This window comes from Dendronephthya gigantea, unplaced genomic scaffold (genome assembly GCF_004324835.1).
Source record: "Dendronephthya gigantea isolate DGI-Jeju-01 unplaced genomic scaffold, DenGig_1.0 000031F, whole genome shotgun sequence".
In the NCBI taxonomy this organism is placed as follows: Eukaryota; Metazoa; Cnidaria; class Anthozoa; order Malacalcyonacea; family Nephtheidae; genus Dendronephthya; species Dendronephthya gigantea.
Window position 1 is genome coordinate 1,259,881 of NW_021163041.1, and position 23,753 is coordinate 1,283,633.

The window sequence follows — 23,753 nt, forward strand, 5'->3', positions numbered from 1 at the left end:
CGGAATGAATGAGTGTTTGATAGCCTAGCTGGAGCGTGAGTCTTAATTAACACGTGAAGCCATGCTAGGCGTAAAAAATAAGCTAATTTGGTTACCTTAAAATTACTTGAAGTGAAATTAAATTTAAAATTGACCAAAATTTAAATGATTATATGTAACCCAGCTAGACCACGAATATTGCATTAACTAGATAACGAAAAAGGCCTATAGGCAATGCTGTATAATTCTATAATTTTTGTGTATATTATTATATTGAGTATCCCCAATACAATTGCTATCAGTGTGCTGCCTACAATAGATATGCCCTTATATCATCTTCATCGAAAAAAACAAGAAAGTACGCTTTTGCTGAATACTTGAGATAGTGTTCACTTGAGTTCACTTCAGGTTTTTTTTAGCTCTACTGGTTTATTACCAAACAATAATTTCGCTACATTCAATTATACTCACCAATATAATTAATATGTCAATTTTCTAAAGAATCATTCTGTACCAGGCAATCAATACATTATACCATTGAATGAATGAATGAATGCATGCACAGTTTACTGCAGTAATGTTGGTACTAATTTTATTTCAATGTTTGAAAATTTCTACTTCGTTTTCTGACAGGAGATGTTGGATCATCCGGCTCTTCAATCAGTTTGTTATGTAAATCCATCAAACCTTTGAAGTACTTGACAGTTTTCACTTTCAGTTCCATGGTCGCGTCTTCGTCACAGACAAATATCGTGTGAGGATGTTGTTGAAACGCTGACACAGTCCACATATGATTCACACCGTCCTCGATAGCTTTGTGTAAAGCGAATGCTTTATGCACTCCAGTTATTAAGATCATAACCTGATGAAATTTAAATAAGTATGAGTTATCCTAATTTTTGGATGTTGAAAACAGTAATAACGGGATTTAGTTGCATGTTTCTATTTATGCTGGTGCAAAAAATAGAGTACCAATTAATAACATCCAGTATAGGTGACGTACGCCTCGCATTATGCGTTTACATGGTCTTATTTGTGAGTAAAAACAAAGTAAGGTATTTTTTGCATAACGGGGGATGCTCACTGGTCACCCTCAGTGACTCACTGATCTCCATAGGTTCTCGCCGTCCCGCGTTTGTAAAGGACTGGCAAATACACTGATTTGGGAAATATTGTCACATTTCGATCCAAAATGGGTTAAGGGTTGTCAGATATGCAGTCATATAAATAGTCACCAAATAGTTCAAAAATAGTTCCAAATAGTTGTTACAGGAATGAAGAAGTATCTTTGTACCTCCCGAGCCGCCATAACTGTAGCGACTCCGACAGTAAGAGCCTGAGTTGGAACTTTGGAAATATCACCATCAAAAAATCTTGCATTTGCTACAATAGTTTCTTTTGCTAAGGTTTTTATTCTTGTACGAGACACAAGGGATGAACCAGGCTCATTGAAAGCAATATGTCCATCAGGACCAATACCTACATGAAAAGGCAGCATTTATATTTGCCATTTTCTCCTAGAATGTAATAGATTGTGAGGGTGATATCATTATCTGCATTATTTACAGTTTACAACACTAGGGTCAATATTTTACCTCCAATAAACAAATCAACACCACCAGCTTCATCAATTTTTTTCTCATAATTCTCACACTCAGTTTGTAGATCTTCAGCATTACCATCAAGCAGATGAGCATTCTTAGGATCTATATCAATATGCTTGAAGAAATTCTCCCACATGAAACTGTGGTAACTTTCTGGGTGATCTCGTGATAGATCAACATATTCATCCATGTTGAATGTTTTGACAAACTTGAAGGAAAGCTCACCGGCTTTATGGAATTCAATCAACTTCTTATACATGCCAACTGGAGTTGACCCTTTACAATCAGGAAAGTTGGTATTACAAAAAACATAGCCTCTTTCTTACATTACTTTGCAAACAATAGTCTCTGGTATAATATAAAACATAATCTTATCTCACATATGTCATAAAATTAGTGAAAAAAATACAACCCTGCAATTGTACAGCATATCTTCTGCTATAAATTTATGTAAAATGAAATGTGGATTTTTTGCAATAATAAATGCTAGCAGGTGATATGATTTGTTGGTTTAAGATCAGAATGACATTACAGAATGACTACTAGCTACACCTGTGGTGGTGTAGTGTTGCTCTTATCGCTGGACAGGATAACACTGTGCACAGACAAATATCTTTGCATTGCATGACTTATTCTGTATTGGAATATTGTAAAAGAGTAAATGAGAGGGTAAACTCTATAATGACGATTATAACAAATTGTTCAGACATTTTCTTCATTTTTGTGTTTTCTTTTGAGCCTGTACTCCTTTGTTTGCAAGTTAGGTATATGTTGTTTTCCCACTCTCTCTTCTCAAACCTCACACACGCATGCATGCAACAGCAGTTTTACCATATTTGGATATTGTGGATACCAACAAAAAATTGACGATAGTTCAGAGCAGATTCAGTCCAAGAGGAACCATTTATTGCTAACATGTTCCAATATCATAATTAAGTAAAAAGATCACTGATGGCCAAAGAATTTGGAATGGTGGTAATACTTTTATTAATTTTATATGAACCTGAACTGCTGCGCACTACCTCAGTACCTCAGAAATATACAAAAGTACAAATATGCTAACAAAAAAAAACTGAGATCTCAAATGGTTTGTTCACTATAAGAAGTGCCCCTAGAATGTGCCTCTTCCATTCAAAATGTGTACCCTAGCTTTCCCCCCCACCATTGCCATTGGTATGTAATTAGCCTGGGATTCCTCCATATAGAATAAACATTTACATATACCATATGATTTCCATGTCTTTGCATGAAAGAAGCAGATTAAGCTATTTCTATTTCCATTTACTAATTTGTGCAATGCAAAGTAAACCAAACATTTTAGAAATAGTCAAAGATACAACATTGTATCATACATAAAAAATGAAACCAAAATATTTACCTGTTGGTAAACCCAGCACAAAATACTTGTCAGGCCCAGGATTGAAGCCAAGAATTCTATTACGCACAAACTTTGCTGCCCAATCACTGACGAAATCATAATTATCAAGAATTACCAGTCTCATGTTTTATATCTTCTGACGCTAACAAAAATACGAAGGCAAATTATGACTGATGAGATTCTTCCACTGACCCTGTGACTTGTGACACACTGGGTTCTTTAATAGTTCTATTGTATGGACCATTGACGCGAAAAACCTGGGTAAGAGTTTTGCTATACCCTATATATTAAGCTTCCTAGGCTTTGGCAAGGAGATCTGTTCAGACGCAATAATTACCAATTTGTGCAGTGATATAACAGATTTTGTGCCGTGATAAAATGCGATATTCGTCATTTTTTTACATACACTATGTTCTACTAAACACGCACTTTACTGTGAGTACGGATATAGTACAACTGAGATAAACGAGAATCAGATCAGCCTGTTCAAAGATGGGTAAACCTATCCAGTGAAGGTGATTAAGCTGGCCCTGCAATGGGAAACCTTGCATGAAGTGATAATAAATCTCTCTTGTAAAAACACACCAGCCGGCCAGGGAGGAAATTTGCATAACAAACATCACATTGCCAAACATCTTATATCAAACATCTCATTGTTATGATGTCATCTGCATGTGTGTTTGCAATTTTCATAGACGTAGTGACGTAGTATTCATAGTTATAATTTATAAACTTAAAAAGGTTAAAAACTTTAGAAAATATTTACAAAATGTGAATTATATTAACTTAACTGTGTGTGGTATGAAGCACCTTGTTTTTAACTTATGTTGTGTGTACTCGTATGTCGTGTGCAAATTAAACGAGCAAAAATTCACGGGCAATTCAGTTTTCGTGCTCTCCTTATTTAGTCGGAGAAACATTCTAGCCAATAGGACGTATTATATATCCAATTTCAGCTGTAATCTGTATCAGAATATACTAATTATTTCATTCTGATATACAGCCTTCCAAATATCAATGAAAAACTCAATTCGTTGCTCATTTCTGTATTCTACCTGACACCGGTCTTCTTTTTTTGTTCTGTTTATTTTCACTTGGTTTTACTGGTTCATGTTGACCACGAGCAAGAATAAAATGTCCACCCCCAGGTGACTTCGCAGACGACAGTCTAGGCTTTTGTTTATTATCCTTACTCTCCGGATGAAAACCTTCTTGTGCCTTTTCAACAACGTTCATTATTTGAGGATCTGGAGCACGAAGTAACTCTTTCACTTCATTGCGGTCAGTTTGAGAATCCGCTACTAATGTTAAAACTTTGTCCAAGCTTGTAAACTCCAAATCTTTTTTGCTTAGTATTTTTTTCACATCTTGACCGTCAATAAGGGGATTCATCCAGGTTGATTTACGAACATCGGCAAGGTTTAGACCTGTCCCTTTTGGAATGTATATTTGAAAGACAATTTCCACGGCTTCTGATTTGGTTAAATTCCGGCCTTTTGGAGAATCTGGAAATACATATATAAACGTTGTGGTTAGCGGAGTATTGAGGGTGTGATCAGGACGACGATCGAAATAGATAAAACATAATAAAAATATTAGAACTATATACCTTTGATTACCATAGCAACAGCGTCTTCAATCTCTTTCTCAGATGGGTGATGTCCACACTCCGCAAAATATTTTAAAATATCTTCATACTTCAGGGTACCATTTTCCGCTATCTTTCCAAAGGCAATTTCGTATTCTACATAAAGTTTTCTCTGACTTCAGATCATTTACTCTAATTGCGCTCAGTAGTTTAGATGGGGGAATGATTTTGCAGGTGGTGTGACACCCTTTCATTAATAACGACTATTTGGTCTCGTAAGAAGTACATGCCATCACGCATGCATATCATTCAATTTCCCCGAAACAATGTTGTATACTCTTTAAATATACTCTAAAGACTCGTTGGTGAATGGCTTAATATTTAGACCTGATCTAACTTTTACAAAGTACTTACTAAACAGTCTGTCGACGTATTCTTGTAGTTCGTGAAATTGCAATGCTGTATTTGGATTTTCAATATTGTAACGTTTCTGGATTCTATACACGAGATCTTGATACGATTTGATAAATTTATTGAACGAAAATGTTCGTTTCGACGCCTAAAAAGGAAAATACAATTTAACATTGATGCAAAATATCGAATAAGACGGTAAATACGGCAATACCTAGGACTTGTTTATTCATCGTTACAGGTCAGAATAGTACACTTTCGTGGCAGTTAATATGTTGTTCAAAAGTGGCATTCGGCTATTCAAAACAGTTTGGCTATAGCAAAAAATAAAGGCAACGTTACCCTTTCTTTGACAGTTTTTAAAGATTTCCTAACAAACCATCCACGGAAATACCTAAAAAAGGAAAAAACCATTATATACAGCTTATTATCAATAAAGCATCTCTTATAAGAGATGCATAATAAACGACATTTTCCTTCTAATTTGTCATAAAAAATTGGCTTTCAATAGTTCATTAAGGCATATCTTACTTCTTGCACCATAGCACTAGTGTCATTCATTGTCTCTCATGAACTTGTTCAAATCTTATACTATGGTTAGTAATGTGATATACGAAACTTAGTACTATATTTTTTTAAAAACGAATATGTACCTCTGTATTGTAATTGCTGCTGATCTCATTTGTGCTTTCGTTGCTTTGGGGGGATTAAAGATTCTGTAAGATCAAAAATTATCAATAAAATAATCATAAAACATGCAAGTTAATACAGTAGTTTCTAAAACAATTTTTCTCTAGTCTTATAATCCTAGTTCAACCTTATTCCCTTTCCTCGTAGTTGAAATAAGTCGCCCAGGTCTGTATGGTTTACCAAACTCAATAGGGTTACTTACTCATGTATCATATCTGAAGCTTTGACCCCAGAAATTTGTTCTTGTTGCCTTTCATACTGTCGATTTTGTCTTAAAGATACATAAAATCACGTTGCATGCTGGTATGCTACACCAGAAAACGTAGGATAAAATATTATGATAAATAATGAGGAACGCAGCTTGATCAACTTACTGCCGCAAAATTCCTTTATTTCTACGATGTCTCGAAAGTTCTTTCTCTCTTAGTTTTCCTTTGTACTCCCTTGCCCATTGCAAATCCCGAATGCCTGGTTTGTAATTCAACAGGTTTTGTCTCATCATTTTTTTTCTGGCCAAGTAACCGCGGAATGTACTGTAGAGGAAAGAAAGACGGTGTTACACACGCACAACTTTTTTGGAAGTGCAGTTTGGGGGCTATATATATCGTAATCTCATGGTTATACCTCGTTGTTTGAATGTACGGTAGAATTTATCACCACTGTTAAGTAAACATGATCGCGAATATACAAAAAAATCTCGCTGTCAAAGAGGAGAAAAATTTACCTCTGCAAAGCAACTGCTGCTTTTCTTTGCCGTTCTTTCTCGGCTTGCTTCAAAGAAGTAGCATATTGACGAGCGATATGGCCGCGAAATATCCTACGAAAACAAGCAAAAATTTATAAAATTAATAAATTCGAGTTAGTCAAAATTAATGATAACAATATTAATATTAATATTCTAAAAGGCCTTCAAATTGATTCTATTAGTGGAATTGAGCTTGATCAAAAATATTCCTTAAAAATTCATAATTTGCATTTGTAGGCTGACTCCCAGCGCAGTCAAATCACTGATCAAAATGCTTAAAGAGAAGGAGCGAATATCGTGTTGTGGTCGTCAGAAGGAAGATAGCTTACTCATTGTTTTACACTACATATTGATTATAATAGTAAAGAACCTTTGAATGTTAATTGCAGCCCAAATTTCACGTTGACGTTTGTAATCATCCAAAAGTTCCATCTAAAAGAAAAATGCTACTGATAATATTTAAAAATATGTTACTAAAAATATTCGAATAAAAGCTGGTTCGTGAGACTCCAGTTCATTTCAGATCAGCGACTGCACAAGATGGTGTCCATCCACAAGCTGTTAGTAAACGCCGTTAACCAACTGAAGTGAACACTACTTAGTCTACTTACATCATCATCCAAGCAGAAATGTGAAAACTGTTTCACAGAAAAATTTACAGGGCTTTTATCCTTTGAACGTCTGGCTGACGTGGGTCGACTGTTAACCGGGGTAGGACTGGGTGCGGGTCTTAAATCACGGGACTCAGGTTTGCAGGCTGGGGGTGCCTGTGGTCGTCTTGGTTCTGGCGATATCGAACGCGCTTTCACGCTCAGAGAACTAGTATCTAGCCCATTTCTTAGTGTCCTTCTTTGTGGTGTTAGACAGGAGAACATTTCATTCAAGATGGTTTGAGCCGTAGTAGGGGAACTTGACGGTTCCTTAATTGAGTTCCGGTTTTCATCCAACGTGGTGATCTTTAAACGAGTGTTGTTGATTGTATTCACATCTGGTTCAATATCTTCAGGGATGTTAACAATTGACAAACCTGGAAATTGTCGAGGAATTAACAGAATTCCACAAAAGGTGTCCTAGAAAACTTCCTACCTTTCCTTGGTGGCATTTGTCTCCAGAATGGAAGATATTCCACGTTGTGTTTTGGCTCCACGTCTTTATAAGTGTTGTCATAGGGAGAGCAATGCTCCATTGAATCATCAATAAGTTTTGGGTAGAGCTGTTCTGTTTCGAAACTAGACAGCACAAAACATCGGTTATTTAAAAAAAATAACATTGAAAGGTTCTCCAAACATTTCAGTCATTCAGGGGTGTATTTTGGAAACTAATTTTTATAAGCCAAGTTTTTGGGATTTTATAACGGTTATACGACATTCACTGCAGGGTTTTTTGACTTGGCAGCTTTTTGTACTTCATTATTGACAAACATAATCTTCTCAGAATAAGATCAATAAATGTTTTACCCTTATAAAATTATTTAGAAAACCAGTCTAAATTTGGCGATAACAATTAAATTACTATACCTTTCACGACGGCGGCTCGTTCCTAAATGCTTTATAACCATCAGAGAAGCAATAGTTCTTTTATCTAAGCCACGTTCCCCTGTGATCATAGATACGTCATTGACAGGAGGTGATGATCTTGGAGATTTATGAGATTGAGAAGATTCTCTATAGGTATTGAATTACAATTGGTTTATTTAATTATTATAGTTATTTGTAGCCTAAATTAAGGACTTGCAGCGACGGTCGCGAAACGGCGTAAGTCCGTACATTTCTAAATTTAACAAACAACTTCGGAACTTCTTGAAAATAGCAACTTACAATGGGCTCCGCTTTTTAAAGTAAGTTCGATTGCCAAAGCCATCGTCGGTCCACCTATAAAACGGCGAAGCGTGTACACATGTTGATGATAAAATATGCGAATTTTTTTATCGTGGGATAATAACGATAAAGCTAACTTATTTACAATCCAAATATTCGAATGTTCATCACATAGAGTATTATCGCTAAGTACTTACTGATAACGTATGGAATCAGGTGACACTGGACCGGAAACTTTAAACTCTTTGACAGACGGTTCACGATTTGATTGATGTGGGAAATGTACTGTATAGTCACTGGCTCTCCTCTCGGGATTCAAAATTGGTTCCGTGTGATTTAAAATCCTTTGGTTGTCCAATCTTCTGGAGTAGAAAACCATCCCATGTTAGAATTATTGTTGACTTCAAGAAGAAGAAAAACAAAAAACCTTGCAATATGTCATACCTGTCTATCCCACCAGGCAATGATGTACGTGAAGGAGCTGAATTTAGTCTCTGGAACATCTGGGAATGTTCTTGTTTGTAGCTCACAGGTTCTCTGTCCCAAATACTCGCACCATTTCTCTAAAAAAATATAATTATCTTTGGTGAGTAAGTCCGCTAAAGTCACAGGACAATTTTCCATCCATACATTACACTTGCATTAGTCAATTGCTTTCTGGTATTCGTTACTCAGGATTCAATGACGAAAATGTAAAAGTATTATCATTTATCAAACAAGACACGTTCCATCAAATTCGTTCAACTATCGATCATATTAGAAGGTTATCATCAGAGTATGACGTACCTGCATTTCCCGTTGGTATTTCATCTGTTCACTAACAGGTTGCACCATATCAAGAACAGACTCGATACGTACATCTTTATTTCTAGTGAAAACATTATAGAATCATCTTAGATTAATCATTGACAATTCAACGGTATCTGTGAAGGGCAACAGCGGTAGTTAAACTAGTTATCAACGTTTGAACGCACCTAAATTCAACAGCAGAAACTGGTCTATGGCTCGAAACATCATATATATTGACTGTAGGCAAAGTGGAAACACCACGAGATGAAGTTTGCAATTCGGCAGATTCCCTGCGTTCCTTTATTCTTAGACCTGTTTCGTTCTCCTCTCTTAGAATTTGTTCATGTTCTCCTAATAACTGTGACTGAAGACTTTCCTCTTCTTGACGTAAATATTCAGTATCTTTTTTCAATTGTTCGACTAATTTGACTTCCTTTTTCCTTCTGTCATTTTGGAAGCGTTGTTTCAACTGATCCTGGAATAAACCACCTTCTTCATCAGCCACGAGAATTGTATTAGAGATCTCCCTTGTTCTGATATCATCAATCTTCTTGGATGACTGTCCGTGATTGTTTGTTTTTAAACTCGTATGTTCCACTTCAAAATCCGATGTTTCACCGGGAAATGATTGTTTGTCAGGCAAAGCTTTGGCTGCTTTACCAGAGCGATGCGTAGACAAGTTTGAACAGGATCTAGGACAGCAAACGAATTACCGATATGTTAATTATGATGTTTCTCACGACCCGGATAAAATTACGTAAGTATTACTACAGTTTAATTTTCCTCTTTGAAATATTATATCTTTGAGAGGGTAATAAAATATTTCCTTGAGTATTAACTTGTTTCTTTGACAGAGCAATCTTTTTTTGATAGAGCAATAATTTATTATTTTTTCGACAAAACTTATTTTTTCTTCGACGAAGCAATAAATTGTTATTTCTTCGACAGATCATTATCATACTAGTAATCCTTTTCCTTTACCAGTCAGCATTGATTTATTTCTCTGAACACGATTCCGGTTAGGTAAGCGTGTCTAAGAAATCCAGTGGCCGCTGAAGCTAAACTTGAAAAGCATAATATAATTTTCTAGAACATACTTTGCGACTGGAGATAATCTTGGTGACTGAGAAGGTGACAGGATGCGTCTGGAAAGTCTGGGAGAAACGGAGGGACTGGATACTGGTGTTGAAACTGGTGGTGAAGTTTGATTGCAAGGTTTTAATACAAACGAGGAAGGTAATAATGGTTTCTTCGGCACATGGATAGCAATCTAAGCGAGAACAATTCTTTCTAATTATTTTTACTTGTTACTTGCAGCTTCTAAACAAATATGCTAAATTCAGCATAAATAACTGGAGTTAATAACTTAAATTCTTCAAATTCTGACGATAAATAGTAACCCTAATTCTTGTAGAGTAAAATGAGGATAGTGACATGAAAAGTAACTTGGCAGGTAAGTTGTGAAACACTTACTGATGGAGCACCATTTCTTTTATTGAATCTGGGATGGCCATCATGGCATGTAACAGTAGATCCAAACTCATCTAGTTTGGTGGCTGAGCCATTCAACGGTAACACTTTCAGTGATACTGAGATTGTATCGAGTGGGTTATAGTCTTTTTTCTTTAATAGCAATTGAGAGAATGTCAGTTAATGGATTAGTCAATCGATTCCTATTTTGCTGTAACCTCCAGGTCTTTTTATCGCGGTCAGATCAGCTGTGCTAAATTTTAGATATTCAAACAAATGTTACCTTTTTGTTCCTTTCATTTTCATAAGAACCCAGTGCAGATTTTGAATGAGTTTCACGTTGATACTTCATGTCCGGCGAATCCCGTGACTCACGGTAACAGTTACCATCTGCGGACTTCGGTCGCAAGTACAATTTAGGAATTTCAATGTTCTTGGAGTCGACCATATAGCCATCTTCATCATTTTTAGTCTTGAAACATGAAAGAATTTCTTAAATGGTATACAGGTCGGCTTTTCCCGAAGAATGCAATTCACAATATTCATATTTCATATAACACAGAATCGTTTATTTGGTCGATTCCATATAATTAATCACTTTTTTAAACGTGCTTTGTATATTAATTAAAATGATGGAACAGATATTTTCATCAAAAGACCTTGATAAAATATTTGTCCATTTTGTCCTATGAACTGCTGCTTCGCATGCAGATAACTTTTTGTGGTAACACTTCGTTACAATATACCAATGATATCGACTTACAGCATCTTCAGTGATCAATTTATGATGAGACAAAAACCACTCATACACTTTCAAAACGTCTTTATGTTGTCTCTCCGCACTTTGAAAGCTAATGATGGTATGATATACAAGTGAATTTAACGAAAGATGACAGAATATTATTCTACAAAGTTTATAATATATAACAATAATTACCTTACAACATCATAAAGTAGTTTCAACAAGATATTATAAAATGGTTTTTCATATGTGTCGCCATTGTCATAAAGATATGGCCTAAAACAAATTTTACCGTCTTTAAGGTTATCACAATGAGTGAAAATAAAAATTTGATTAGGCTTAATTCGCGATCGCGTTAAGCGTTAAACTGAACCGGTAAGGTCTAAATTCGATTTTCCTCAAAAAAACCTTTTACCCTTTAGCTGCCAGTACGCACGAACAAGAATTTATATGCTGCAAGTCTATTAACATGGTCACTCGCGGAAAATGCAACTTTGCAAGATTGCATTTTTTAAAGAAATTCAAAATAATCTTTACCTTAAATCAAGTTCCCTTTTCTCATTCTTCCCCTTCATCTTTGTTTGTTCCTTGTGAAACTTTTCCAGTTCACCCATCATTGAAATATATTCAGGGCAAGATGACATTAACTTAACGAAAAATTAGGCAACAATTTAAATTCAGTTTTATGCAGTGACAATTTGATTTTTTAGAGCAACCAATTAATGAATCTTTTTTGCAGTAGTGCATTTGGCAAGCATAACAGTTTCTAACAATTTCATATCCCTGTTACAAAAGATTTTAGTTCAGTAGAAATATTGTAAGTGTTTCTTGCCTAAAAAAGACAATTTTTGCACAGACAATTTATTTAAGTCTAAAGGCACATCAGTTTCGCGATCGTCAATTGTCTTTACAGTCTGTTAACATGAAGATATACCCCCCAATTATTAATGCTTCCAAAGCCACTGAACAAGTTTGCTACAATCTATATAGTAGCTCTCACCATGATGATCAACTGACTAAAAACAAACCTAATAAATACAATACATAAATATGAGATTCATTCTTTTAACAACTTCTCCTTGAATGTGTATGGCGATTGAGTTTCTCTCAAAATTTGTATTGGGTTCAGTTTGGAAGATAACTGAACACAACATCCTTAATTTATGGTTTCAATAACTCGCAAACTATTTAAGCCACGGTAAATCTGTAAGAAATTAATGGCAAGAAGAAGAGTGGGTATGCATGTGATAGTTGAATTTCTAAAACAGGTAATATGCCTAAGGCATTTTTTGGTCTGAATCTCTTTAGAGTGACATTGATTGAGGACATTTCTTAAATTCAAAGCCTTTAGATTGCAATAGATAGCCTTTTAACCATCTTTTCAGTAGCCTGTTTGTGAACTTTATCATAACCTAAACCTGGTAAATGAGCAGCACCTTTTTATCCTGGAGCAAGTATCCTTCTATACCCTTCTCTTGAAGCTAATCGATATGTCAAATATTGCTTGAATTTTTTTTTTAATTTATCCTTTAGAACAGGACCTGAAATGCAGTGTTTCACTAACCATGCAGAGATTTGAGTGGGGTTTACCCTGACTATGTTTCACTGCTTTTACTGCACAGAAGTATTAGGCCATTGATATGAAGTTGCACATATTCGCTACCCTGAAACATGTCAACTCATACTACAACTCTACAATTAAGTCACTCCATTTACTGGCATACCCTGATTTTAACGTGACCTCCACATTTATAGTAAAACCCAAGAATAAGGGGATTAAGCTAAAAATAATCATTGCTAGCTTGCAAAGTGCAAAATTTCATATAATCTATTGTGTTCGCTAAGCTTCGAATTGAATTTCAATAAAACTGGACATAACTACATGGCTTAAACTTGTACGTACGTCCTTGGAATGGAATTAAAGTAGATACACAGGCAAAGCAACTACAATACGGTGAAGGCATGCAAGGGTCAAGTATTAAAAGGCACGCGACCATATACCAAGACATGTCTACATATTTTCGACTTAGAATCCTAATTCTGTATTTGTAAACACTTGCATACCTTCGATGTTCGAAGCGTTTTAAGATCCCTTTCAACTACCGTTCCCATAGTGAACTGTTCATTTCATTATAATTAATCCATACTCCATAGACCAGACAGCCAGGTAAAGACTGGGATTTTGTGTGAAGTGAGATAGGAGTCGAGCACTTTGTTTATGCTTTGGATAATACGATCATATAATGTATTTATACCGTGGTCAATCCTCTCCTGAATCGAAGATCATTATTGATTATAGCAAGCATCAAAGCTGCTTAGTGATTGCGCAGCAACCATTGTTCTCTTGACAGTAAGTAAACCGAAAGATCAATATTGAGTTAATTAATGCAAGACGCTGATTTTAAACATTCAATCATTTGGTTTCGGATTATCGTGACATTCGCAAACATTCCTAACGATCCAATATTACCAACACCAACCAACAAGTCTGTCTTGTACTGGTCTATTCCGCGCGGTCGGTCTATTCTATTCCAGTTGGAGTCTCTTTGACTCTTTCGCTCGCCAGGTCAGATTGAACTTTCGTGCATGCGCCCACAGCATAAACCACATCGGATTTCAATGAATACAAATTACCTCAGAATGCTGCCGAGTAATTAACTAATTCTCAGAACACAGGAGTGTCCGTTCAAACTTTATTCTGATAGTTCGTCCAGATGATCCGTCTCTAGTATAAATCGGGCTATTTATCCATAAAGTAAAACAATCATATTCAGGGAAGGTTATCACTGAGAACGAATATTAGGAATATCATTTGATCTGCCCCAAAAAGGAACAGCCCCAAGTAGAATTAAATTACGCCCTGTGAAGCTACCACATTTTGGGTCAAACCTACGTGGCTACGTCAAGTTTCCCATCCATTTTAATTTTTAATCGTTTGTAGGGCGTTTACAAGGCCGCACAGAGAACCTCGGGGGCCCTTGGCAAATTTAGACTCTTCAAGGGCCCCAATTACTCAGCGAAAAACAAGATGCTCAAATAAATACGATGCTTAATATAAAGACACTTCATGGCGCAAATTACATTGAGCAAGCAGGTACATGCTTGCAAAGATACTACATCTGATAGCTTATAAACTTTTACATATTTTCAAAATATCAATATGCACAAATATCATGCACAGTGAATGTAATGTTGAATAGCGTTATCAAACTATCCTTCTCTGACCAATAGTTTTCGAAAAATCCTATACTAACTATCCTTAGCCTATACATGTATTTGAAACATTTACATTTCTTCAATTTACATTTACATTAATTCGCCACAAATTTCAGTTTCCAAACTCGTACCTAGGGTATGGAAGATTTAACTTTACCACGACGCTTTCTTTTCTGGACCCGAGAAGGACGAGGCTCAGAATATGTTATACACTAAAAGTTAAGAATAAAATGATAAGATATAAATTTCCATTTGATTCAGATTGGTCATTATTCGCGGTCTCCGAAGCCATATTCATTCTATAATTTTGCTTCCTATTTTAAAAATTGCCATTCGTTTTACCGTAAATTAATTAAGAAATGAAGAGAATAAAAGAAAATATAAAATGTGCTTTTATTTAGACACAAGTCTTTCCTGAATTTACCCGTATGTGCGTACAATATAAAATTAGAGCTGTGCGGAATGAGTCGCTATGATTGGGTGATTACCGATGATATATCACGACTGACAGGAATTTTCGAAATCGAATGAAATTTAGTTTAATGCAAACCTGTTCATCGAAGAAATTTTTTAGCTGCTCAGCACTGCATTTGATCCCATTTTCTTTTACAGTTTCTAACACATCAGAAACAGAAAGGGGCTGGAAGAAAAAATGTCATACAGTATCCATGTAAAATTACGTTTATCCAACTTTATTCAACGTTCCCCCACATTCCATTTCAATTTACATCACTGGTGTGACGTTTACTCTTATTAACTTGACAACTTAGCCTATAAACCGTTCTTCATGACATTTTACCTATAACTTCGACAACAAACATTACTTTACCATATATTTTAAGATTTTCAAATAAAGTTCGTGATCATGAGTCAGGAAAGACATCAATGTTTTCGACAGATTTGACGAGGTTCTCTAAATTATAACACAGAAGTATAATTACATACGATTAGTAAAATATAACATCTCTTGATGACATAGAATACTGTATACGTACCTGGGATAACACTTCAGAATCATCCGAGGACTGCTCTTCTTCACCACAATTCTGTTCACTGTCACTGGAACTAAGAACAGCTTCAGTTGATACAGTTTCGTTTGAGGAGGAGGGACAGAGGATGAGATATTTCATCATCCAAAATCCAGGGGCAACAGAAGTACGGGACAACTGTTCTCACTGCGCTGTTTAATAGAGACAGACATGTGCCCCTTGCTACCATATAGCAATATATCATACATTGACTTTAATCTTATTACACACACTTGATCACATTTTTGTATACCCTTGCTTTGTATACATGCAAATTTGTCGATATTTATAATTCAGGCTTCCTTTCCGTGTGGTTGCAAAGGTGAATGGTACGTCTTTGCAAATTTTGCCCCTGCCACCCTATGCACTGTCTTTGTCACCTCTCCCAAGCCCACCCTAAATGGTTCAGTGCTTTACCTCTCCATATCACGAGTGTTTCCATCCTGAAATTTTGTATCCGCAGAAAATCTGGACTCAACTTCTTCAACTTCGCATGACTTTTGTTCATGTTTACTACACGAAGGTTGGTTTTCATCATTATCTTCATCGCCTTCACTTTCTACACGAGTATCTATGAAATGTATAGAGAAATTCATATACCCTCATTGTTATAATACGATTATCAATTGCATTAAAAATAAATAAAGGTGGTGTGACAGTTTCAATAATTGGCTTGTGAAAGCGTCGCCACGTTTTCCTAATTTCGATGACACATCACACATGTTTCATGATAGTGAATGTAATCTAAAGCATTGAGTTGTAATAGCTTTACTATAGAGATGTATTCTGGACATACAACACACTGAACCATAATAAAGACACAGTATGCGAAAAGAACCAGAAGAATATTTCATTTGCCTCCCGATTTGAACACTGTTATGGTTATTATATTAACCAAACGTGCGTACCACGAGAGGGTCAGAATTCTGTATATGACAAGTGACCTGTGGGTCATGTACCTTTACCTCACATACCTTTGTGTGTATAATGGTAAATCTCTTTCAGTTTAATAACCATCTTGCGTTTTGCCAGGGGCCTAACTCCATACTGTTTCAACTCCACCTGAACAGTAAAAAATACCAATTTCCATAATATTAGCGCCTATAATGTATAACCTCAACTGACATTACCATGTGTGAAGCACGCAAATACTTATTGCACGAACTCCTCGACGGCCTCTGCTGCTTTTTAACAGACAATGAACACGAACAAAAGACGAAAAGACAAACTTTACCTTCAATTCAGGTGTTGCCATATTGGAATAATCATGCATCGGAGTTTTTGGCTCTTCCTGATGTTGATTAAACAGTTCTTGTGTTCTTTTACTGACAATTTCATTTTCCGCCTTATCTGTTTTGCCTTTAACGAGGCCGCTCTTTCCTTTTTTAACATCTCTATTCCTGTCATCTTTCTTATTCTCTTCTGTTTGAACGTTGTTTATTTTCCGAACTTTCTTTTCACATTTTTCTATATTCAGTGTCTTTTCATTTACATCCTCGACCGCTGCTGGCCTTTCATCAAGCGGATTTGAATCGTCTTTCTCGGTGGAACTGTGAGTATCATAATGGAAATAATCTTCTATATCACAATTAAAGCCACCATGATCGTAGTAATAAATAAACTCATCATTATTGCTCTCGTAGAAATTATTTTGATCGTCGGAAGTCGTTTTATTCTCGAGTTGTAAAGGCGAGTCATCGACATCAACCGCAGATTGTTTTATGGGAGTTTCAACAACACGCATCGAGTTCTTAAAATGATCACCTTCTTGGGTATTACGTGTATCTTTAGAATTTGACCCTTCAATAGTTAGTAAAGAGTCATCGTATCGTGTTCCACCACAAAACTGCCTCTTAGGGGTTTTAAAAACATCATTAGAAGTCGTAGAACGTCTGTCTTCTTTTTCAGTAATGATCTCATCTTCTTTTAGTCCAGTCTCATGTTTTTTCATTACTGGATCTTCTAAAGAGGAATCATCTAACCAGACGTCAACTTTTTTTTCAGCACAAGCCTGCTTTGTCGTAGATTTTTTAAAATCCCCAACAGCCATGCGAGAGCATCTATTTTCTTGAAAAGAAACTTTCTCTTTGCTATTAATGTCCTGGTCCTTTGAGCTAAAACCAAGAGGTTGGTTAACTTGCTGGTTTTTATTTCCTTCACCATGTCTATTCTTCTCATTACAAACTACTCTTTTAGGTGATAAAATAGAAAGATTAATATCAAAGCAACTGTCATCGTTAATCTTATGTTTTGAAATACTTAAAGGAGACCTTTCAGTTGTGGGACCAGGAAACGACTCAAAAATATCTAAAAAACTGTTATCTTCATCCTTCTCACAATGGTTCCTTTTTAGAGACTTGTTGGGACTAGCATATGGACTGTGTAACAATGGCGAGTCAATTGATATTTGCATGGAATATTTTTGGGCTGTGTTAGAATTACTGCTTTTATCCTCCACGTCAAAGTCTTTTAGATTATCCGGTAGAGGAGAGCGTTCTGGCGAGGACATCAGCTCAACTGAAGATGATGGAGAGTGAAGGGAGACTGGACAAGAGTCCAGATAATCGAAAACATCGCCATTAAATTCCTGTGCAATTGGGAAAGAGTGGAGTTGTGGAATTGTCTCGATGGATGTGTCATTTGGTCTACTGGATTGCTTAGTTTTGGTTTTTAATATATCATCGAGAGGTTGTTCCGCAATCGTAAGGTCATGAACATTTTCAACAGATCTTTTTTCCCCATGTTGACCAGGGGAACTGGATGGTGACTCTGGAATACAACTGATTTCATCGAAGTTTTCTGAGATCAATTCCTTCTAAATTAAGAACAACATTTGTTTTTGTGGTTTCATCATCGGGTTTTTCAACGTTTTATGGTTAGGTATAAACCATACTCTTATTAGCTTTTACATCACATTTTCCAAAACATTTGGCTCCAGATTAGTCTACCTATCATTGTTACAAACTAAATAAGTTCAGTCTGTTACTTACAACATTATCATTCATATTTGATATACAATCCTCGGAATCTGAATCAAGGACAACCGCGCAGGTATCGTTCCTCTCATGAGATATCGTCTGTGGGACAGCTTGAGTGTAAATCTTTATCTCCATATCACGTAGTTGATCGTCCAAGATACTATCACCAAACGCATTCTCATCTACATTCTTATCACTGATCTGCAAATAAACCTAGAGTGATGAGTATCTATGGCAGATGAAGGCGAAAGTCATCCAACAAATGTTTTTCGTTACTATCTTGTGGTACGTACCAAATTACATGTCCGATATAAAGATGAAGATATTTTACAAAAAAGAAACTAATTATTTGCACTAATTATGGCGTAACCCCCGTCTCTCATCACTAGTTCTTTTTACTCCCTATTAATGATTACTTACAATTACCTCCTCTCCCTCCCAAAGCGACTTCAGTAGAACATCAAGGTCTCCTACATTATTATCCGCATGTTCAATATTTTCATCTTGATTCTGCTTTTTTCCATCACGTATCACTTTCCATTTATCTGCACTACAGTTCAAATTCCATCTAAGACAGAAGAGGATTACTGAAATCAACTCGTTGTTCGAAAATCCAATGCATAGGATTTTGATCAAATTCCACACGAACTAGTATGTTAACTCTATTATTAATGTTATACTCAAGTATTAACTCAACATCCGGTTATAATCATGCTGGATACATACCTGTCCACGAGTTTTTTAACATCCTCGAGAACATTAGCATCGACTACAGGTATGAAATAAGCTGTGTAGATGTAAGTCAAAACTGCTCGGACCGCACGAACGTCAATATCGAGCAGCTCTACACGAATTAAGGTATTTCTCTCGTCATCTTTGACACGCGATTCACTAGCGTGAAGAATCTGGAAAATATAATCATCTATATTGGATTGTGCAACGAAATTAACAGAAAACTTTATGTAATATTAAATTTGGCAAATTTAAAAATAATAATATGCATTAAATTCAACCTACTTCTGCTAAGCTACTGCATCTTGCTGTTAACATGAAACTATGAGCAAAGAATTTCTTCTCATCTTTAGCTACAATTTCAACATCACTTAAAAGAGGATTTCCTACCATACACGACAGGTCATTCAATAATGCATCTACATCTTCCTTATTTTTGTCCTACAATCAACAATGAATTGTTTAACATGTTAAATGAGTTTCGACAAATTTACACCATACGATTATAGTTTTTCACGATTCTTAATTTAGCGCAAACGTGGACGAATACAAACGTCATAATTTCATTTAGCCGTGGGCGAATGGATGAATAAAGCTGTTGATTATCAAAAAATAAAATCCTATTCTGACAGTGCTTTACCTCCATTTCGTGAGAATTTTTGCGGACACAGAAACCGCTGGATGGAAGCCAGGTTTTATCGAGTTCATTATTTTGTTCCATCTCACTCCTTGTCGATTGAGTATCGGGAGTTTCGTCAGTCAATAACTCAACTAGCATGTCAATATCTTTCTCCTGAGATTCAGTCAATCCATCAGTTTGGCTTGAAACTCTTGACGGAGGTTCTAGATTTTAAAGAAGAAAATAATAAGTCAACATAAGCAACGTAAATATCTAAATAAATCACTCGCACCAGTGTGGCAGAACAGCCCAGAGTGACATCCACTGAAAAGGCGGCGTTTAAAACCATAATTTTGACAAGTCCCAGGCTAGCTATTTCGTATTTACAAATTATAAAATAGGAGATTCTGTCAATCTCATGCATGCATATGAAAAGCTGGAGGGTGATTCTCTGGTCATAAACGTGACAGTGCTATTCTATTTTGTTACATGCAAAATACGAAGCCTGAAGAAACAGCAATGTCACGTGTGTGACCAGAGAATCACCCTGGAGATAGATGCTGACAATTGTCTCTGTACAAGCAATGCAAACTCAATAAATCCTGCAATTGAAGTTACAATACCGTCTTCTACATCCTCCTTATCTTCATGAGCGGCAGCTGCAGATTTATCAATTTGCTCTTCATCTTTTGTTGAACTTGTACCACTTTTTGCTTTTTTCTTTGTTGGTGTTGACTTTGGTAAAAGATTTGGAACATAGAAGCCATTGTTAGCAACAATATCAGGTCGCAGTGATGAAAGACACCACAATCGGCTTTTTGTATCAACGGTGAAATGTTGCTAGAAAAGACAAGAGACTAAATTAACATAGCTGATGTTGTAAATTTTAGTAAAGTTTTAACACTCATGTTCCCTCAAATGTAAACAAAAACACGACTGAAAGACACGACTGTGCTTACTGACTATGAAAACTATCAATTTCTAAAATGATAAGGTCGACTACGCCACTGCAGGAACCAGAGGAGACTGTAGCGAGATTACCTTGCTTTCTTCGCCATGTGTAATAACAGACTCCTCACAACCACATTTTTCGTTTCTTTCACCCGATCCACCTCGGACTTTTATTGTAGGACTGTTACATCTTTCTTTTACATCATCATATTCCGCAGCTTGTTCAGGTAAGATTTCGAAATTCTCACAACTAGATTCTTTACCGTATTTTTTGACCAACAAACTGGGTGCAAGCGCAGGAGTGCATTGTATTTCATCATCATTATCGACCTTTACAAAAACACGTTAAAATCACACTCATGTCAAACATAATGCGTTGAATTTGCCCCGGAATCACCTCCAAATACCATGCACGCAATCCGAGTCTGCCGAAATACCGCTCTGGGCATTTCATGCGAACGAAACATCGCGTGGATTTGGTTTTCTATTATACAAGAGAGAACGTTGACCAAAGAAAATCTTAACTATTGTGACGAAAACACATCGTTTTTACCCATTGACAGAGAACCGCAGCAGCTCTGGCTTCTGTTACTTTCTTCATTTCATCGTCACTTCTCAACAACAATGCTGGAAGTTCAGAACTGTACAAATACAAAACTGCAACATTACCATTCATTAAACAATAACAATTAAAATGAGTGGAGCAATAACTAGAAGAGATTAGTTGGACATCTTTTGCACGCACACCCAATATAACGACGTAATTCTATAACAAACCTTATGAATCTTTACACTATTAACTCATATTTGGTGCACATCAGAGGTATGAGGTCATTGGGTCAAAAGTGATTAAACACCAGTCTACAGATCTTGATAAAAGGTGTGATCTATGACCTAGGTGTAGTTTGAGGATAAAACATGTTCCTGATTGATTAATGCAATGCCATTGGCCAATCCGAAACATGCTTGGTGTAACTCATGAAGGTTAAATGTGAAAAGGAACAGCCAAAAAGATTAAAGGAACCAAAACCTAATGCAATATCGATGGGGGGACAGGTTGGGTAATTATACCAGCACATGCAAACGTTCATAGATTATCAATTCTTAACTTACTTTTCTTTTTTCTTTTTCTTCTTTTTCTCTAAATCTTTAACGTCAGCATTATCACATTGCATCGACACTGACAAAGCCAAGGCAAGCTGTATGTCCTCATCTAATTTCCTAAACAGTTCCAAAACACAATGTCAGGTTCACATCATCTAACCAAATTGATCTAACTATTTTATCACTTAACATGTATGGATTTCATGGTGACTGGACAGTTTGCATGTTTCACTCTTTGTTACCACTTTTGGGCCGAGAATGGTAAAATTTGTGCTTGTGTTTCTCCGTTTTTCTCAAACCAAAACAGCTCATGATTGAATCATGATTGAAACAGGGGTTTTCTCAACCAAAAATGTACTCACACATAACTTACTTGCTTGGGAGGTTCACTAGCCTTTTCCGTTTTTTGTTTCTAACAAGGCCCAATGTATCGCAGTTAAATGCAGCCCTGCTTTGCCTAGGAGCAGGATCTTCAGATGTGTTCATGACTGCAGTCTCTTTTGAATTACGAACATTTTCCTGCCTACTCAACTTGACCAATTGATGAGTACTAACATTATTTTCTTTTGCACATTTCTTCATATGGGTTTGCCTTGACTATACCATAGGACAAATTAAACCACAATAAGACTTTTCAAATGTAGTGGATGTCACATATGGGTTAATGGGTCTCAATTGGTTTTTCAACATGGCATGAGATTTGTTTCCTAGCTGTACTCGACAGCCGGAGAAATGTTTACTTTAAATTGCAAAAACATAACTGGCTAAAAGATAACAGACAGGTATGTCCTAGAGGTGTCACAATACACAAAGTCTGATTTCAATAGAGCATAGAGGGTACTTTTTTCATTAGGTAATTTCAATCTTACCTTGGTTGTTTTAAAAGCTTTCCCACAAATAGGACACACTATGGAAGTCATTTCTAATTCTACGTTGGGTCTTGTTTTCCCAATGTTTCCACTGCACCTATTGATGTGTTGCTGATGCCGAACTGTGCTATATTTAGTTAGATCCTTCCCACAAAGTTGACAATTATGTCCAATCAAATTAAACACATTTTCAGCTTTCTCGCCATCAAGGCACTTGTTGATGTGTTCATTTATTTCTGCATCACAGGACAGATTTTTAAAATCACTGTCCAAGCTTGTGAAATCATATTTGCAAACAGGGCAACATCTTATACTGTCACTCTTACTACCTTTGTTTTCACCTAATCCTTCAAGATCATCACAGTTCAAAACAGGATGTAATTTTTTACTCTCTTCCAAACAATGGTCTTCATCAACTTCATGCTGTTTCTGCTTACTGGTTGTAACTTTAGCAGCAGTCTTTGTTTTCAAGTTAAGCCGTCGTTTCTTGGGTAGTTTATTACCATTTGAACAAGAGTTTATTTGAACTGTTGCTTCCAAAGGCTTTATAACAGACATTTTCTGCTGATTATCAGGACAATTTTCGTCATTGAAAATATTATGAATTCTAGAGATTTTGCCTCCTTTTAACCCAGGTGAAGTTAGATGTTGATCATACATCTCCCTTTGCCTTGAGTGCTTTCTGTTGTCGTATCCCTTCCTTCAGTTGTTGTCTGATTTCTCTGGCTTTATTAACACCTTCTTGACTTTGTTTATCTCGTACCTCTTTGAAATTTGGTAGTAACTTTCCACGATTGATAAATGCGATTGTTAATGTAGTGAAAACACCAAAAAATACAATTGGAAAAGGTGTAAACCTTGCCGCCATATTGGTACTTCGAGCATCGAAAGAAACGATTTTTTATGGTGACATGCTATTGGCTAAAGGGATCGTTATTGACCAATCATCGTTCTTGACAACGAGAAGACGGAGAAGTAAAGAACAGCGATACAATGATTCGAAGGATAGCGAAAATTTTGTAAAAAATCTTTTGTGAACATGC

General features: G+C 36.1%; 3 protein-coding genes across 7 annotated transcripts; all 3 read right to left on the reverse strand.

Moving 5' to 3' along the window:
- Positions 1 to 301: 301 nt before the first annotated feature.
- LOC114524479 (glucosamine-6-phosphate isomerase 2-like) lies at positions 302 to 3,177 on the reverse strand. The gene is made up of 4 exons (XM_028545569.1): positions 2,962 to 3,177; positions 1,575 to 1,859; positions 1,274 to 1,458; positions 302 to 841 (listed from the first exon to the last, which is right to left on the reverse strand). Exons 1-4 carry the CDS (start codon positions 3,083 to 3,085, stop codon positions 572 to 574), a joined length of 864 nt encoding a protein of 287 aa, XP_028401370.1. The 5' UTR covers positions 3,086 to 3,177; the 3' UTR covers positions 302 to 571.
- A 490-nt stretch (positions 3,178 to 3,667) lies between these two features.
- On the reverse strand, positions 3,668 to 13,765 carry LOC114524554. Of its 2 annotated transcripts, none has more exons than XM_028545667.1 (24): positions 13,278 to 13,765; positions 11,751 to 11,860; positions 11,409 to 11,489; positions 11,235 to 11,322; positions 10,755 to 10,943; positions 10,475 to 10,624; positions 10,099 to 10,271; positions 9,187 to 9,693; positions 8,999 to 9,080; positions 8,657 to 8,775; positions 8,410 to 8,571; positions 8,213 to 8,266; positions 7,913 to 8,059; positions 7,482 to 7,624; positions 7,007 to 7,422; positions 6,766 to 6,827; positions 6,375 to 6,467; positions 6,025 to 6,183; positions 5,853 to 5,921; positions 5,614 to 5,676; positions 5,303 to 5,354; positions 4,964 to 5,108; positions 4,571 to 4,705; positions 3,668 to 4,466 (listed from the first exon to the last, which is right to left on the reverse strand). In XM_028545667.1, the coding sequence occupies exons 1-24, from the start codon at positions 13,323 to 13,325 to the stop codon at positions 4,000 to 4,002; spliced, it is 3,714 nt and encodes a 1,237-aa protein (XP_028401468.1). In that variant the 5' UTR covers positions 13,326 to 13,765; the 3' UTR covers positions 3,668 to 3,999. The 2 variants fall into 2 exon arrangements, with proteins under 2 accessions (XP_028401468.1, XP_028401467.1); XM_028545666.1 differs by having other exon boundaries at positions 8,410 to 8,574.
- Positions 13,766 to 14,245: 480 nt separating this feature from the next.
- LOC114524527 lies at positions 14,246 to 23,667 on the reverse strand. Of its 4 annotated transcripts, none has more exons than XM_028545631.1 (18): positions 22,711 to 23,667; positions 22,215 to 22,438; positions 21,851 to 21,958; positions 21,291 to 21,378; positions 20,828 to 21,067; positions 20,410 to 20,626; positions 19,808 to 20,010; positions 19,453 to 19,608; positions 19,162 to 19,340; positions 18,856 to 19,003; positions 18,448 to 18,636; positions 16,692 to 18,269; positions 16,432 to 16,519; positions 15,875 to 16,028; positions 15,425 to 15,494; positions 15,259 to 15,342; positions 14,980 to 15,069; positions 14,246 to 14,641 (listed from the first exon to the last, which is right to left on the reverse strand). In XM_028545631.1, the coding sequence occupies exons 1-18, from the start codon at positions 23,368 to 23,370 to the stop codon at positions 14,561 to 14,563; spliced, it is 4,557 nt and encodes a 1,518-aa protein (XP_028401432.1). In that variant the 5' UTR covers positions 23,371 to 23,667; the 3' UTR covers positions 14,246 to 14,560. The 4 variants fall into 4 exon arrangements, with proteins under 4 accessions (XP_028401432.1, XP_028401430.1, XP_028401433.1 ...); XM_028545629.1 differs by having other exon boundaries at positions 16,692 to 18,272; XM_028545632.1 differs by lacking the exon at positions 22,711 to 23,667 and having other exon boundaries at positions 16,692 to 18,272; positions 22,204 to 22,279.
- Positions 23,668 to 23,753: the final 86 nt, after the last annotated feature.

Coding starts and splice junctions, on each gene's coding strand:
- LOC114524527 (XM_028545629.1), bottom strand. CDS start 23,370: ATGTATGATCAACATCTAACTTCACCTGGGTTAAAAGGAGGCAAAATC. Junction 21,959..22,214: donor CTAGTGAACCTCCCAAGCAA/GTAAGTTATGTG, acceptor GGAACTGTTTAG/GAAATTAGATGAGGACATAC. Junction 21,379..21,850: donor AAGAAAAAGAAAAAAGAAAA/GTAAGTTAAGAA, acceptor GTATTTGTACAG/TTCTGAACTTCCAGCATTGT.
- LOC114524479 (XM_028545569.1), bottom strand. CDS start 3,085: ATGAGACTGGTAATTCTTGATAATTATGATTTCGTCAGTGATTGGGCA. Junction 1,860..2,961: donor TGTGCTGGGTTTACCAACAG/GTAAATATTTTG, acceptor CTGATTGTAAAG/GGTCAACTCCAGTTGGCATG. Junction 842..1,273: donor CAGTTATGGCGGCTCGGGAG/GTACAAAGATAC, acceptor AAATTTCATCAG/GTTATGATCTTAATAACTGG.
- LOC114524554 (XM_028545666.1), bottom strand. CDS start 13,325: ATGGGAACGGTAGTTGAAAGGGATCTTAAAACGCTTCGAACATCGAAG. Junction 11,861..13,277: donor AAACGCTTCGAACATCGAAG/GTATGCAAGTGT, acceptor TTTTTCGTTAAG/TTAATGTCATCTTGCCCTGA. Junction 4,706..4,963: donor ATACGTCGACAGACTGTTTA/GTAAGTACTTTG, acceptor AACTTTATGTAG/AATACGAAATTGCCTTTGGA.